General features: G+C 48.2%; 1 protein-coding gene across 1 annotated transcript in view; it reads left to right on the top strand.

Annotated features, from left to right (window-relative positions):
- The window catches only part of ABCA4 (ATP binding cassette subfamily A member 4), a 126,262-nt gene that overhangs the window by 102,438 nt on the left and 10,216 nt on the right, over positions 1-13,608 (top strand). Inside the window, exons 37-45 of the mRNA XM_045801750.2 lie at positions 389-504; positions 1,455-1,602; positions 4,723-4,846; positions 5,188-5,317; positions 7,397-7,517; positions 7,961-8,023; positions 9,217-9,323; positions 11,722-11,863; positions 13,384-13,518. Of these exons, the coding sequence (XP_045657706.2) occupies positions 389-504; positions 1,455-1,602; positions 4,723-4,846; positions 5,188-5,317; positions 7,397-7,517; positions 7,961-8,023; positions 9,217-9,323; positions 11,722-11,863; positions 13,384-13,518 (1,086 nt within the window). The remainder of the gene's footprint in view (positions 1-388; positions 505-1,454; positions 1,603-4,722; positions 4,847-5,187; positions 5,318-7,396; positions 7,518-7,960; positions 8,024-9,216; positions 9,324-11,721; positions 11,864-13,383; positions 13,519-13,608) is intronic.

Here is a 13,608-nt window from a genome sequence, read left to right as displayed (position 1 = left end):
GGGTATCATCTATTTGAACTTCATGAGGCCAAGGACTAAATATTTTGAGTTTTTCTGAATTCAGGAGACATGCTTAGAAAGTAGAATCCGTAGAGCTTTGCGACCAATTAGAAAGAGAAGATGACAGACCAGGTAGATTTTTATAATTCATTCTCTCAAAAGATAAGAGGCTGAAGGTTCCATGCATTGCGAGGTGGGAGTGGGGAGTGGTAGGAGGACTGGGGACAACTTGATGAATGTTTGCTGATCAAGAACTGTTTAGACAAATAGAATCAGCATCCCAGACCATTACAAGTGCTGAAGGAGGCTGGCCCAAGCCTCGTTTTACAGAAGAGGAGACAGAGGTCCTGAGAAGTTAAGTGCCTTGTTCTCCTCTTCTCTCTTCAAGATGAATTATGCTGTGAGCGCTGCACTGGTGGTGGGAATCTTCATCGGGTTTCAGAAGAAAGCCTACACTTCTCCAGAAAATCTTCCTGCCCTTGTTGCCCTCCTCATGCTGTATGGGTGAGTTGTTTGGGCCGTTAGCTCATGCCACCACAAGGGGGGCCAGGGGAGGGGCGTGCTCTTCTGACAGAAAACCAGGGTTTCTGGCAGCCAGGTTAGCTCTCAGCCCCCGGCAGGGTGTGCAGCTACTGACCAGGAATCTGTCTGACTTCTGTTTCAAACTCCACACACAGAGCTGTACCTGAGGCTCAACTGAATCTTCTTCCATTCAAACTGGCGCCTGACCAGGGTCTGGGAGTACGTCCCTCTCCCGCCTCTGATTCTGATTCATCTGTAGCCAACCTGTCCATCTCGGTGTCTCCAGCTGGACTGGCTAAGAGTTATTTGCACACAGAGGACTGCAGCTGAAAGTGGCCCCTGAGCCAGGGCCAGAGGATGACACAGGGATTAAATTCCATAGAATCATAGAGCAAGGCATGCAACTTTATATCCAGGCCTACCCCCCACTGTGTATGTACTCATGGACAAGTAATTACCCTATCTGGGCCTCAGTTTCCTCATCTGTAAAATGGAGATAATGACACCTGGTCCTTCCTGCAAGGGCCCTTGAGGTCTTACTGGAGCAGTGGTTTCTCTTGGAAATAGAGAATTCAGGAGCCAGCATGACTGTCAACTGTAAAGATGAGCTTCCTGGGATCTCAGCTCAGCTTTGCTGATCCAGACTAGAGTGGGAAGCAGTGCAGGGTAGAGACTGCCCCTCTGCCTTGTAAAAGGCGTATTCACAGCCACCATCTCACTTGCTCCTCACAAAACCCCTGGGAGATGGCTAGGGAAGGCATCATTATCTCCCTTCAAAGATGGGGAATGAAGACCAAGGCACGGAGCAGCTTTCTGGTCCTCCTGGGACTCTCACCAGTTCAGACATGTCACCTCGTGTGAGGGGAATGCATTATATCTAGTGGTACAGAGACTGGAACTGTGTCCCACTGCATTGTGTCATTTCCACACAGATGGGCAGTCATTCCCATGATGTACCCAGCGTCCTTCCTGTTTGATATCCCCAGCACAGCCTATGTGGCCTTGTCTTGTGCTAACCTGTTCATCGGCATCAACAGCACTGCAATCACCTTCATCCTGGAATTATTTGAGAATAACCAGGTGAGCATGACTTTAGTGGCTTCCTTGTTTGATTACTAAAATACTAGAGAGAGTATTTGATGGTCAAGCAGAGCCAGGGGCAAACACTATGGCTGGATAATCTTATGCATATGTGAATGTGCCTTCCTCCTTTCCTCCCTCTCTCCCTCCTTCCATGCCTGCCTGTCTGCCTCCTTCCCTTCACTTCCTGCCTTCTCTCCTTCCCTCCTTCTCTCCCTCCTCCCTCCCCTCCCCTACCCTTCTTCCTTCTCTCCTTCCTCCCTTCCGCCCTTCCCCCCCTCCCTCCATTCCTTCCCCTCTTCCTTCCTTCCTTGTTTTCTTTAAGCTCGTTCAACTCTATTTGTGTGCTCTGAGTGTCATGGTTTTCCGAGCTCATTCTGCAAGCTATAAATGACCTTTTGTGATCCCAAGCTTTTAGATTTTCTTACTCCTTCAGGGTGTCCTTGGTGACTTTGGGTGTTAGGTTTTTCTACATACACACATTCAGACATACATGTGTGAGTGCATTGATGTGATTTCAAAAGAGCAAAAAGGCATACAAGGAAGTCTCCTTCCTACCTCTGTTTCCCAGTCACCTGCTTTGCTTCTCCAAAGGGAACCTTTCATTTCAGTTTCTTAGGTGTTCTGGCAACAAATCAGCAAATACATAAATTTTCTTTCTCCCATTTTCGTACACATATTGTAACAGAGTAACATTTACTATTCTACATGAAACTTAATTCTGAGGATAGGGTTAGAAATGTATGGTGCTGAATGACTCATTTTTTGAGCTATAAAGTACAGTTGTCCTGTCCACACTCCCCAGACGTCGCTTTGCCCAGAAGGAGCTGGCCAGGCTAATCCCTAAGACAATGGCAACGGCATAAAAAAAAAAAAAGGCAATGGCAATGGCTCCAGGGCTGTCTGTGCACCACTCTCCCACTCGCAGCCAGCCGTGTCTGAGCCCGCTGTGGCCGCCGAGCACTCTCAAGCACCAGCAGGCTTGCCAAGCACCCGCGTCCCCAGTTCCTCCCTCACTAGTCTTCGAGTTCAGAGGGCGGGCACCAGCCAGCACTTCAGTGCTGTCGCCACTCCTACCTCTGGGCCCTGCTGGGAGGACCTAACGCAAATCTACACTAGCCCCCAGTCCCATGGCCTCCTGAGTGAGGCTTCCCTGGACCTTGTCAGACTTCCTGCGACCACTAAGCAAGAAACAAAACCTCATTTGTCCCATGACTGGTAAAAAAAAATGTACCCCAGAAGAGAGATGGATGAGAAAGAACACAGACTCTGCTGATGGCAGAGCCTCCTGGCAGACTGAAAATGCTTCTCTTCAGAACTGTTTGTCACGGGCTCACAGCCCACTGCGTCTTAAGAGATTGTGTTACTTCAGAAAAATTAGAGTAAGCTCGAAGCATCTCAAAACTCTCTCCCTCCTGAGGGCTTCCCTCACTTAGCTGACATTTACGGAGCACGCCCCCTTCCCTGCAGAAAAGCTGCTTGCTTTCATGTAAGTCCTCAGAGAGGCAGATGCTACAGAGATTCCCAGGGTCCCTCAAGAGGCGTACAGGTCCCAGTAGCTGCTGTCCCTACTGAGTCAAGAGTTATCAAGTAGGTGAGCACCATGTAATGGATGTGCTGATGTGAACACGTGTGACCTGCCGTCCAACCCTGCAGGAACTCCCATTCCGGTCGAGAAATGACCTGTGCACCAAGCTAGGAACCAATATGAACCACAGTACCTGACATTCCATAAGGCAGCGTGTGATAGAACAGCAAGGGAAGGAGACAGATAAAACACTGCAGATCAGAATGGGCCGAAAGAGCTGGGGAAATTCAATTGAGCCTGGCCTGGAATAAGTAGGATTTTGTTAGCCCATTTAATAAATAATGAGGTGCCTACTATGAGCTAATCATTAAGTAAGGTATTTAGAAAGGACACCAAAATAATGAGGACCCCAGTCCATATCCTCCAGGGACCACTGACTAGTGGGCATAGCAGGCAAGGAAGAAGTAATTAACCTTGGCTGACAATGTTGTAAGTACTAGAAGAGAGAAATAGGTATTTTACATGGGAATCTGAAAAGGCTTTTGAGAGAAGGGGTTATTCGAACTAGCTTTTTTTTTTTAAGATTTTATTTATTTGTTTATTTATTTATTTGGGAGAGGGAGAGAGAATCTCAAGCAGACTCCATGCTGAGCATAGAGCCTGAAATGGGGCTCGATCTCATGACCCTGAAATCGTGACCTGAGCCAAAACCAAGAGTTGGATGTTTAATGGACTGTGCTACCCAGGCATCCTTCCAGCTAGCTTTCTAAAGAAGGTCTGGAATCTTCCAGAGAACAGAAGGCGAGAGAGCATTCTTTCCTAATAGCAATGGTTAATAGAAACTGGGTGTGCAAAGGCCTAGAGACCCAAAAGCACTGTGCTGGGAGCAGGGGAGAGGGGGTCCATGGGGAGGGCAGCAAGAGAGAGGTCATGTGAGCAAAGGTGTGGAGGCCAGGAGGAAGCCAGTTGTGCGGTAGGGAGGGGCCAGATGAGTGGGCAGCAGCGTCCCCTCTGCCATCTTGGGGGAGGCTCTGCCCAACACTGCTGGGCGAAAGTAGCAAACACAACCTGACCATCTGAAAACAAGTCCCCCCAACTCAGCACACGCACCAGAGAGTCCCTGGCCCTCTTTTCTACTGGCAGCAGCCACACACCTAGCTGTCCTGTGGTTGCTGAGAAGCAGAGCTGGAAGACACGCAGGGCCTTCTCCTCTTTGGCACGAGCTGGGCTGAGAGCAGATGAGCGAGCCTCAGAAGCCGGTAACAGCTCACAGCTGTCCCAAAGCAGAGACAGCCTGGGCCTCACTCCCAGCAGCTGTTGCATCTGCCAGGAACAAATGCCTCGGAGGGCTCATGTGGAATTTCCAAGTGAGTCTGCAGTGACAGCTCCCCAGGTAGGCTGCCTGGCTAGGGGCACCTCCTGTGAGTGTCCCAAAACCTCCGTATCTGTGTGACATATTCCTTCTGCAGCCAGCCTGGCTGCTGGGCCCCCTCTGTCTGCAGGCCTTCCCCTGGTCCTGCCCTATGAGGGCATCAGGAGGGGCAGGCGGGCTCAATCCCCACAGTTGACTGTCCTGCTTTTCTATGTTTCAGACGCTGCTCAGATTCAACGCCATGCTGAGGAAGCTGCTCATTATCTTCCCCCACTTCTGCCTGGGCCGGGGCCTCATTGACCTGGCGCTGAGCCAAGCTGTGACGGATGTCTATGCCCGGTTTGGTGGGTGGCATTCGAGGCCCGTGAAACATGGCTACAGATCCTCTGTGCCGGGGCAGGCTGCCGCGGGAGGTCCTACACCAGACCTGCAGCGTGGGCTGGAGCCAGGGGACACCTGGCTGGTCTGGGAGTGTCCTACTGCCCAGAAGGGATCAGTTGCCTTTGTCTCTGTGGCTGAGGAGCTGACTTTTCCCTACTCTTCCCTACTCTGACTCAAGAAACCGAGATGAGGCTGAGGTGCAGCTCTCGCTTACTCCTTTGCGTAAAGACCAGCTGGGCCAAACGTTGTGACTAGTCTCTAGGGGCCAATGGGGCAGCTGAGTGGACTTAATTCCTGTTCACAGGTGAGGAGCACTCTGCAAATCCATTCCAGTGGGACCTGATTGGGAAGAACTTGGTTGCCATGGCCGCAGAGGGGGTGGTATACTTCCTTCTGACTCTCCTTATCCAGCACCACTTCTTCCTCACCCAATGGTACGTTCAGGCTGCCGCCCTAAGGGTTCCAAGGGCAGCTCCTTGCATTTGTCCAGGGACTTGGCTTCACATCCACGTAGCCCTCTCTTTCCTCACCAGCCCCACTCCATGATGGTTTTTTACACCCTTAAAGCCTGGCTTGTTCTGAATGACACAAGGAGAGAGACATTAAAATAGGCACGAATAGGAATTTGTGAAGAATCGAAACTTTAAAGTATTTAAAATCCAGTTTTTAATTTCAGTCACTAGTATTTAATCCCTCTCACCTCATTAACAGATACTCATTTTACGTTGGAGAATAGCCTTACAAATGATAATAGTTAAGGGAGATCCAAAGTACTGGGAAATAGACTTATGCATTCACAAGAAAATAGACAAAGTGAGCCCCTTTGCTAATTAGAGATATGAGAGTGGGGACAAGGAGTAATATGGGGGTGATATCCAAAGCTACTGAAGCCAGGAGCAGTGTGAAGGGAGAGGGGCAGGGATTGTGCCCCTGTAGGTGGGGGCAGAAGGGGGCAGTGACTGCCAACTGTGACCCAGCCCAGCTGTGCCATTCTTCCCTGGCTTCTTGACCCAGGCCTTGCCTCCTTCTGATATGGGCATTCAGGTTTGCAGAGGCTGTCCCTCTGCCATCCAGGCTGACCTTCACTAGGGCTCCGCCCAGGGCCCTGAGCTACAAATCACTGGGCTCTTGGAATGCACTTTCCCAGGCAGTGGTTTGTTTCTTATCCTTTCATCCTCTCTGGCTGAGTCTTACTACATATAAATAAAGATACAGAGGACTTGGTTTAGGTTTTAATCCACAGGGAATCGAGTTACTAGAAACAAATCAACCTCCCTACTCACAGGGCTGTGAAGATTGAATGAGATAATGTGTGCCAACACACTTGGAATAAAATGACATGACCAGGAAGTGGTGCTAGTTATGGGGGACAGTGTGGGGGATTGATGTCCATGGGACCCTCAGCCTCACAGGCCCCTTTCTACAGCTTTGGCCACATCTAGAAGAGACCTTTGGATAGGAGGGAGGAGGTAGACTTGTTGAGCAAAACAGACTCGGTAGCTTCAAACTCTGGTGCCAAACAATTGAGCAAGTCTTGCCACACTAGGCCTGAAAGAGCACCAGAGAAGCATGGCATGACCTCTGGCTTCAGGAAGCCCACAGCCATGCACATGCTGAGAGGCAACCGGGCAAAGAGAAGAAGGGAAGGGCAGAAGAAAGGGTGCTTTTGGTAGAGGACAAGCTAACCTGTGGGGAGTTCACAGAAGGGGGAAGGTGAGGGGGGTGGGAGAGGAGCCTGGAGATGTAGGCAGAGCCAAGTCCTGAAATGCCCCTCACCTTGGTGAGGACTTCAAGTTTAAGCCTGAAGGCAGCAGGGCACTGTTGGGGTGTTTTAATCAGGCAGGTGAATGAGTTGCCAGGTCTAGAAGCAGAGAGCCCAGACAGGAGCCATTTTGGCACCCAAGGAAGAGTCAGTAGTGACCTGGATAGGAGTGCGGCCATTGGGAGATGAAGAAAAATAGGTTGACTAGAATAAACAGTAGACAAGACAAGATTTAAAGACGAATTAGATGTGGCCAGTGAGGTTATAGGCCAAGGTGGTCAGGGATGGTTTCAGAGAAGACGCTGTGTCTTTAAGGGTGGGGAGGATTCTATTCCGCAGGGCAGGAGGAAGAGAATGACGAGGCCCTGGAAATGCCTATAGAGGCTGGAAGTCAGGGAAGACCAGCAGGGGCTGGGGACCAAGGCTTGATCGAATGGACGGGAGAGGAGTTAGTTCAAGAGATAAGCGGGAGACGGGTGACATTTACTGAGTGCTTACCATAGATGAAGTGTTTCAGTAATGATAACAGCAGCCAGGTTTTGAGTTCTGACCCTGTGCCAGATGCTGTGCCAAGTTCATCTTCTCCACAGTCCTGTGAGGTAGACACTGTTTTCCCCTCCCTACCATATGGTTGAAGGAGGTGAGGTTTAGAGAGGTTCAGTGACAAAGCCAAGGTCACACATGGGGAGGCCAGGACTGGAAACCAGGGACACTGCACACCAACCCAGCCCTCCCCCCTTCTATCCTCTAGGATTGCCGAGCCTGCTAAGGAGTCCATCATAGATGAAGATGACGATGTGGCTGAAGAAAGACAAAGAATTATTAGTGGGGGAAATAAAACTGATATCTTAAGGCTAAATGAACTAACCAAGGTAAGGGACTCGGTGTAGACGAGTTAGTTTGGAGATGCCAGTTGGATCCAGAGATGGCATAACATTAGAATAAGCAATATGCCCATGCAAGCAATTCATTTTCCTAATTTTATGTGAGGTTGTCATCTCTGTGTTATAACTTGACTTCCAAGAGCACCTAATTCCAGTGCATTCTCCCCAGTATTCATCTTGGGCACTGGCACAGGGCCTCAGTGTGAGCCCCTACACCTGAGCCTCACTCACCCTTCTCCCTTCCATCTCTGCACAGTGGGTCAGCTTTGAGGTTTCCCAGGGCTCACAATACCTCTCTGAACACCCATGCCAGTATGTAACCTCCTTGTGTCGATAGTTCTAACCTAAACCATCCTTTGCTCTTTGCTCTGTCTTCCCTTTCACCTCTAACCCTCTCTCAGTTCTCAGTCCAGTTTCTCTGCATCTTGCAGATTTATTCGGGCACCTCCAGCCCAGCAGTGGACAGGCTGTGTGTCGGAGTCCGCCCTGGAGAGGTGGGTACCCTGCACACTCCTGGGCACGCTGCTTCTCCCCACTACAGCACAGCTAGTGCAAAGAAATCAAACTCGGCCACAGAGGTCATTTTAAATTTTCTAGCAGCCACATGAAAAAAGTGAAAAAAAAGAAAACAGAGGAAATTAATCTTTATCATTTATTTTACCTAATATATCTGAAATATTGTCATGTCAACATGTAATTTATATAAAACATTATTGATGCAATACTTTACATTCTTTGTTGTTGTTGTTGTTTTAAGTTTTCAAAATCCAGGGCATGTTTTATATGTACAGCGCATATCATTTCAGACCAGTGCATTTCAAGTGCTCAGTGGTCACTATAAGAAAGGAAAATCCTCTTACCTCTACCCTCCTGGGTTCTCTGCATAGAGCTCTGTAAATTGGACTAATGAAAGATTAAGAAGAGAAAAACAGACATTTATTAGGGAATGATTAGAGATACATGACACGAGAGGTGGTTAGAACTTGGGCTTATATAGCATCTTGGCAAAGGAATGACATGTTTAGAGAAGTGACAAGACTGAGTCAGTAGGGGTGGCAAATTACAGAAAAGGCAAATATGGAGGGAACTAATGATAGATAAAGGCTAGTGAGTAAAGTCTGTTATGTAGATTCCTCTGGCGCTGTCTCCAGGCTAAGGCTCTAATTCTGGCAATTAACTTTTAGTCTTTCTGGTAGAGAGGGCAAGAGAGGACACCTTGTAAATTTATGTCTTGCCTTTAGGCAAACGGGAGGGCAGAGAGCTTTTGTTTCTTTTTTTTCTTTTTAAGATTTTATTTATTTATTTGACAGAGAGCACAAGCAGGGGGAGCAGGAGAGGGAGAAGCAGACTCCCCACTGAGCAGGGAGCCTGATGTGGGACTCGATCCCAGGACCCTGGGATCATGACCTGAGCCGAAGGCAGACACTTAACCAACTGAGCCACCCAGGTGCCCCCAGAGAGCTTGTCTTTTATCTGCTGCTTCTTAATTGCCTTCAGCTCAAAATCATCATTATGGACAAGTGGCATATCTTGAGGTGCCCAGTTCTGCTAGCCTGTACCACACATGGCTAGTGGCCTCTGTCATGGCAGCCCAGGTTGAAAGTCACTTGCCCTAGGGCCTGACAGTCCACTCTCCCTGGGCTGCTGGGGTTCTAGGATGAGGCCAGCTCTGTGTGTTCTCCCTCAGTGCTTTGGTCTTCTGGGCGTGAACGGAGCTGGCAAGACAACCACATTCAAGATGCTCACTGGGGACACCACAGTAACCTCAGGCGACGCCACTATAGCAGGCAAGAGGTGAGTGTCCTGCTCCTCCAGGCTCAGGGTGTCTCTCACAGGTCCTGGGCCATGTTCCCGTCCCAGCACAGGGAGAGTGAGCATCAGAGCCTGTACTGAGAATGACTCTGAGAGCACGGAAGATCCGTGCAGAGGAATCAGCCTCCAAGAGAGCGTGGTCCAAAAAGTACAAGACATAGACTTTCTGGGAAATTGAATTGAATTGTGATTGTTAAGACATGCCCCCGGAAGCAGGGATTCTTGGAAACTTCTGGGGAGCACTATGTCAGTGGTTTTTTAGTCTTTGGGGGGTTATAGACTCCTTTAAATATCTGATAAACAACTATACTTTCTTCCTATAAAAATAGACCATTATTGGGGCACCTGGCTGGCTCATTTGGTAGAGCATGTGACTCTCGATCTTGGGGTTGTGGATTCAAGGCCCACATTGGGTGTAGAGATTACTTAAAAAAAAATAAAGTCTTAAAAATACACATACCCATCATTATCCCCCATTATTTCCCTCCATATGTTTTTGCAAAGAGTTTAAGGGAATTTACTGAGGCCTGAAGCACATTTATGGTCCTGCAGGATCCCTGGGCCCCAGGTTAAGAACCCCTGTGGGGAAGTACCCGTTCTCTGGATCCAGTTTCTAGATGGGGGCTGGTTTAAGAGCCTTCAGGGGCTTTAGTCTGATTTGGCTATTTCTGTGCTGATGCTTGGCTTTACCAGGCCAAGGAGCCTTCATAAAGGGAAAACTGGCATGTGTCCTTGGATTCTGATGGGTGCCTGCTGCTCTCTGCACCAAGGCGTGAGTAAAACAGACTGGTCCTCTGTGGCACAGGATCAAGAACATGAGCCTACACTGTTTGCCACTTTCCAGGCTGCTCCCTGCACAGCAGAGCTCGCAAGCATCAAGTGTGCCCGGAGGAAGCCTCTGCCGTGGTTTATAAGTGGATTTAGGCAGTATGGACTTCTGTTCATCATCTGCCTGACCGGGGCCTCTTTCCTTTCCCTGGGAGCCACGCTCAGCAACATGGCTGAAGGCCCACTGGACATGGCTCAGACAGGATGGATTCGGTTCCCCGGCCTTCCCCAGCCATATTGGGTCTAGAGCAAAGGAACAAGCAGGGGTGAAGCCGGGCCGTGGCTGAGTCTGTCTCATCTGCAGATCCAGCTTACCTGCAACCAAACAAGTAATTTGTCAGTGGTAACAAAAGGAGTCTTGGGGGACCAAGGGACAGCAGGCAGGAGGCTATCATGGGATTTACCATAAGACATCAAATGACAGTCCAAGTAAGACACAGCCTGATGCCTAGAAGATGGAAGTTAAGTGAGGTGGAAACTGGAACACAACTGTGGGTTTAAGATGTGGGATTGGGTTCCTCTGGTGGGGCAGCTCCCATGAATTTGGCAAAGTACTCTCCTTGCTTCCCTGGCTGGTTTTAATTGGCACAGCCATTCCTGAAGTACTTTTTATTATAGTGGGGGCTGCCTGGTGCCTCTCTGTCCCATCCTGTTGCATCTATCTTTTATTCATAGATCCTAAGCTACAAGGGAAGCAGGGAGAGATTAGACCAGATTAGACAGTTCATTTTTTCATCAAGGCAATGTGTTTTCTAGTGGGGGAGAATATTATCAGTCAAAGGGACTTGATAGAACTCAGTTCACTTCCTCTCTATTCCCTGCTGGTCTCCTGCTCTGGGTAGGGCTCTCACTGGTTCCTCTTTCATTTCCTGTATCTCTGCCAATAAGCCCAGACAAAGAAGTTTACTTCCTTTAGAGAGCATGCGTCTTCTCTGTTACGTCCCAAATGCCTGAAAGGGATCAGAAATCACTGGTCATTTTCTTTTTTTTTTCTTTTAAAGATTTACTTATTTTAGAGAGAGAGTGTGTGTGTACTGAATGGGGAAAAGGGCAGAGGGCAAGGGAGAGAGAGAGAGAGAGAGAATCTCAAGCAGACTCCCCACTGAACAAGGACCCCAATGCGGGACTTGATCCCAAGACCCCTGAGATCATGACCTGAGCCAAAATCACAAGTAGAAGGCTTAACGGATTGAGCCACCCAGGTACCCCTCACTGGTCGTTTTCTAAAGCCTGATCTTCCCTTTGTTTTTAAACCCACATATGAGGTGATCCACTCCAAAACTAAAGCTGACTTTGGGTAACAGATATTCAGCTTATTCTAGGCAGAGAAACTGGGAAAGATCTATTGGAGTCAAAGCTCAGAATTCCAGAAGTTCATTAGTTTCTAACCAAAGGGCCCCTGCTTTGATTCATAAATGTCGTGCACATTTCTGAAGCAAAGCAGAAGAGGAGAGGTAGCTTGCTTGTCCCATTGACAGAAACTCTCCAGCCCCATCTCTGTTGTCACCCCCCTCTTTGAAGGAAACTTGCTAATTGCTTTTTCTTCCTGCAGTATTTTAACCAATATATCTGATGTCCATCAAAATATGGGCTACTGTCCTCAGTTTGATGCAGTTGACGACTTGCTCACAGGACGAGAACATCTTTACCTTTATGCCCGGCTTCGAGGTGTACCAGCAGATGAAATTGAGAGGGTAAAAAATGGTTTCTTTTAGCCACTCAGGAGTTCAGTAAACCCTAAGTCTATTTAACGAGAGTGAATTTATTTAGAGATGGGAAAGTTGGAACATGCTGTCCATTCAACAAATGCTTTCTGCGTGCCTACGATATGCCAAATACTACTACATTTGAGGGTACAGCAGTAAACAAAACAAGAAAATCCCTGGCCTCCTACCTAACAAAATAATGTATGCATTTACCCTTTGATTCAGCAATCCCACTTACAGGAATTTACCCCAAAGATATACCTCCCACAGTGCAAAATACACAGGTTAAATATTGCGTTAGTAGCCACAAAACATTGGGCCAGTTGGCAAAACCTGACTATGAAGGGTAGATCAGATGAAGGTATCAGAACAATGTTAAATTTACCAGCACTGGTAACTGTACTGTGGTTATGTAAGAGTATTCCTCTTCTTAGGAAGTAGACACTAAAGTACTTAGGAGTAAAGGGCCATGATATACAACTTACCTTAAATGGCTCTGAAAAAATCATACATGTGTGCGTCTGTATGTGGTTGTGCACATGCGCACGCATGAGAAAGGGAAAAAGAGAAAAAGAGTAAAGTGTTTATGAATGTTTTTGTAATATTCTTATTTTTAAACATTGCTATACGTTCTAGTGGGAAGGACAGATAATAATTAGGTAAGTAAGTAAAATATACAGTACATTTGCAAGTGAAAAGTCAGTAGGGGAAAAATAAAGTTGGGAAGAATTTTTAGGTAAGGTGGCACAGGGCCAGCATCACAGAGGAAGTGACCTCTGAGTGAAGACCTATAGGAGCTGACAGAGTGAGCCATGGGCATATCTAGGGGAAGAACATCCAGGCAGAGGTACCATAAGTACAGAAGGCAGAAGCATGGTGGGCTTGTCTCCAAGGACTTCTCTAGTTTTCTTCCTATGCACATTCACACACACACACACACACACACACACACACACTATTCTTTATCATAATTTCCGTTGATTTTCCTCAAAGCACTTTTACAGTCTGTCATTATTCTGTTTATGGTGTGTCATCCACCACTCCATCTGTGAGTACAACAGCAGTGGCTATGTTCACCATTATTCTCCAGTGCCTAGTACAACGTTTGACTCATAGCAGTGGCTAAATAAGTATATATTAGATGCAGGAGACTTCAAGTGTGACCCTGTCAAAGGGTAGAAACAACGGGTCTGAGACCCACCATCAGACCCTGGGACTTTTCCACTCTTAGCCATAGTCTGGGACCCTGAGTGGGAAGCACTGTCTTGGTCTTCATAAGGTTGAAGGTCTTTTCTCCGGGGGCTGCACCAAGCCAAACTGCAGCGTGAGGCACAGTATGGAAAGGAGACATCTGGTTCCTGAAGCCCATGAACCTGACCCAGAAGGTGCCCTTATGTCAGCCTAGCTGTGTCTGACCTGAAGGTGTGAAATCTGGGAGCCTAAGACTGGGAACTGGTGGAGGTTTGCTTGTTTGTCTTTTCACAATGGGCTTTCCTCCTCTTCCCTAGGTGGCAAACTGGAGTATTCAGAGCCTAGGCCTGTCTCTCTATGCAGACCGCCTGGTCGGCACCTACAGTGGAGGCAACAAGCGGAAGCTCTCTACAGCCATTGCACTGATGGGCTGCCCGCCTCTGGTGCTGCTGGTGAGGGTCACCGGGACCTGTGGGGACAGATGGGCCCAAGGGCTTGAACCAAGAGCTGCATCTCTGTGGTTGGGCCAGCATATTTAGAAA

The sequence above is a fragment of the Ursus americanus genome, chromosome 12, assembly GCF_024610735.1.
Source record: "Ursus americanus isolate L20-20 chromosome 12, mUrsAme1.1.p, whole genome shotgun sequence".
NCBI classification, from domain to species: Eukaryota; Metazoa; Chordata; class Mammalia; order Carnivora; family Ursidae; genus Ursus; species Ursus americanus.
This window is presented reverse-complemented; position numbering and strand designations above follow the sequence as displayed.